Source organism: Orycteropus afer, unplaced genomic scaffold (assembly GCF_000298275.1).
Source record: "Orycteropus afer afer isolate SDZICR_OR568_19922 unplaced genomic scaffold, OryAfe1.0 scaffold00111, whole genome shotgun sequence".
Classification (NCBI taxonomy): domain Eukaryota; kingdom Metazoa; phylum Chordata; class Mammalia; order Tubulidentata; family Orycteropodidae; genus Orycteropus; species Orycteropus afer.
The window spans coordinates 36,016-37,937 of NW_006921698.1; the positions used below are offsets into that span (position 1 = coordinate 36,016).

General features: G+C 40.2%; 1 protein-coding gene across 1 annotated transcript in view; it reads right to left on the reverse strand.

Annotated features, from left to right (window-relative positions):
- The window catches only part of LOC103199388 (GLIPR1 like 2), a 31,851-nt gene extending 30,674 nt beyond the window's left edge, over positions 1-1,177 (reverse strand). The window contains 1 exon segment of the mRNA XM_007943660.2: positions 947-1,177. Within this exon segment, the coding sequence (XP_007941851.1) occupies positions 947-1,177 (231 nt within the window).
- Between the last annotated feature and the right edge of the window lie 745 nt (positions 1,178-1,922).

Below are 1,922 nucleotides of genomic sequence, written 5' to 3' on the forward strand. Positions count from 1 at the left end.
GAAAGGACAAAGGGAAGAGGTGGTTATGGGGAGGAAGTGGGAGGAGAGCTGTTGCATTGTGAGAGATTGTAGTCAATGTCATGAGACAAAGTGTACATGAACTGCTATATGGAAGATGAATTTGCTCTCTAAACTTTCACCCAAATCACAATAAATTTTTTTAAAATAACATTAAAATAAAGTACTATTTTACAATTTATTAACTTAGCACAGGGTTGAAAATGCTCAAGCCAGTGAGGTGTGGTAAAAACGGAACACTTACACATTGCTGGTATTTGCTAAATTTGGCACAACCCTTTAGAAAAGCAATTCTTACCTATCAAGTGAATAATAATAATAATAACATTCACATTAATTTAATTATCTTCTTTCTAGAATTTATTCTAAGGAACTAATCCAAAAGAATGAAAATACAGTATGTCTGGGGAGATATTTCTTGAAGTATCATAACCTGGTAAAAGGATAATAATTTACTGTATGAATTTTGCAGTCATTTTAAACGACAATTATGAAAACAAGGGAACAGCTGATGAGATGTTCAATAGAAGTAAGTGGGGAAAATGGGGAGAGAAGTAAGGAAAGGAAAATAAGGGTCAGGGAGAGATCCCTGAAGTACACCCTCAGGAGCAAAATTTAGGATACCCAAACCACTGCCACCGAAGTCAACTCACAGAGGCGCTATAGAGGAGCACCATAAATCTCAGTAATCATGTTAAATAATATTTAAATGCACAGACCCAGTCCTGTGCAAAATCGTGGTAATTATGTATTAGAATGACAGTGTTTTTCATATCTCACGTTTACAAACTTTATATGTATTTTTTTCATAACGAACTAAAAGGGCAGTTCTCCAAGATCCTCAACCCTCAGAAAGTGTCCCAAGCTTTCTGAGGCTAAGGATAGCGGAATGACAAGGGTTGTTGGAAGTTCCGGCAGCGGGGCTCACCATAAAGCGCAAATTAGACCCTTGGGGAATGACGTTGCCTCGGAGCTCATTGTGAAGATTCACATACTCATTGATAAAGTCTACGTCTTCTTCGAGTGGCAAAAATCTTTCGCTCAAACTGGAACCTAGCAGTAGTAGCCAGAGCTCATAGAGCCACAAATTCAAAATACCCATGGTGCCGTGGGGTGGCTGTGAGGGCTACTCGGAAGAGAAAGGCCTTAGGGACTCCATGATCCACTGGCCGCGGACCACCCAATGCGCACGCGTTGGCCTGCCCTGGTGACCTGCCAATCTACTTGGCTGTACTCACGAATCACGCCCCCGTCTTCCCCGGAAGTAGTTGGGCAGAAACCTCAACTGCAGGGCCGAGAGGGCTTCGAGGGAAACGAAGAGACTTGAGTTAAACGCATGTAGACTTCGCTAAACTAACGTTGCTAAATATTGTCCAGATAGAAAGAGACAAAAATTGTTAGATTTCTGACACCAAGCGACATACTTTAATAAGCTATCAGTAAACGGTAATTGCTGAGTAATTAACTCGTTTTAGGAGCCTTCTGATTAGATTACACAAAGAAAATTAATATTCTTCTGTAATACTGATGAACATTCAATTAATTTTTTTTCCTCCTTATCTGTTGAAACGAGTTCTGGTGGCATTATGGTTAAACACTCCATTTCTAACTAAAAGGTGGGCTGTTGGAACTCACCAGCCACTCTTGTGGGAGAAAGATGAGGCAGTCTGCTTCTTTGAAGAATTTACAGCCTTGGAAACCCTGTAGGGAAATTTTGCTCTGTCCTATAGAGTGACACAACAACAAACAATAAAATGACTATGAGTGGGAGTTGGCGGAGGTGGGTTTGGTTTTTTTGGTTTGTCTGTTGAATTGGGAAATTGATGCAGGGTGTGCCCTTTATTTCCACTTGGGGGGTAATTATCCTAGTTAATACTGACTTCATTAATTGAGATTTTCTCTCT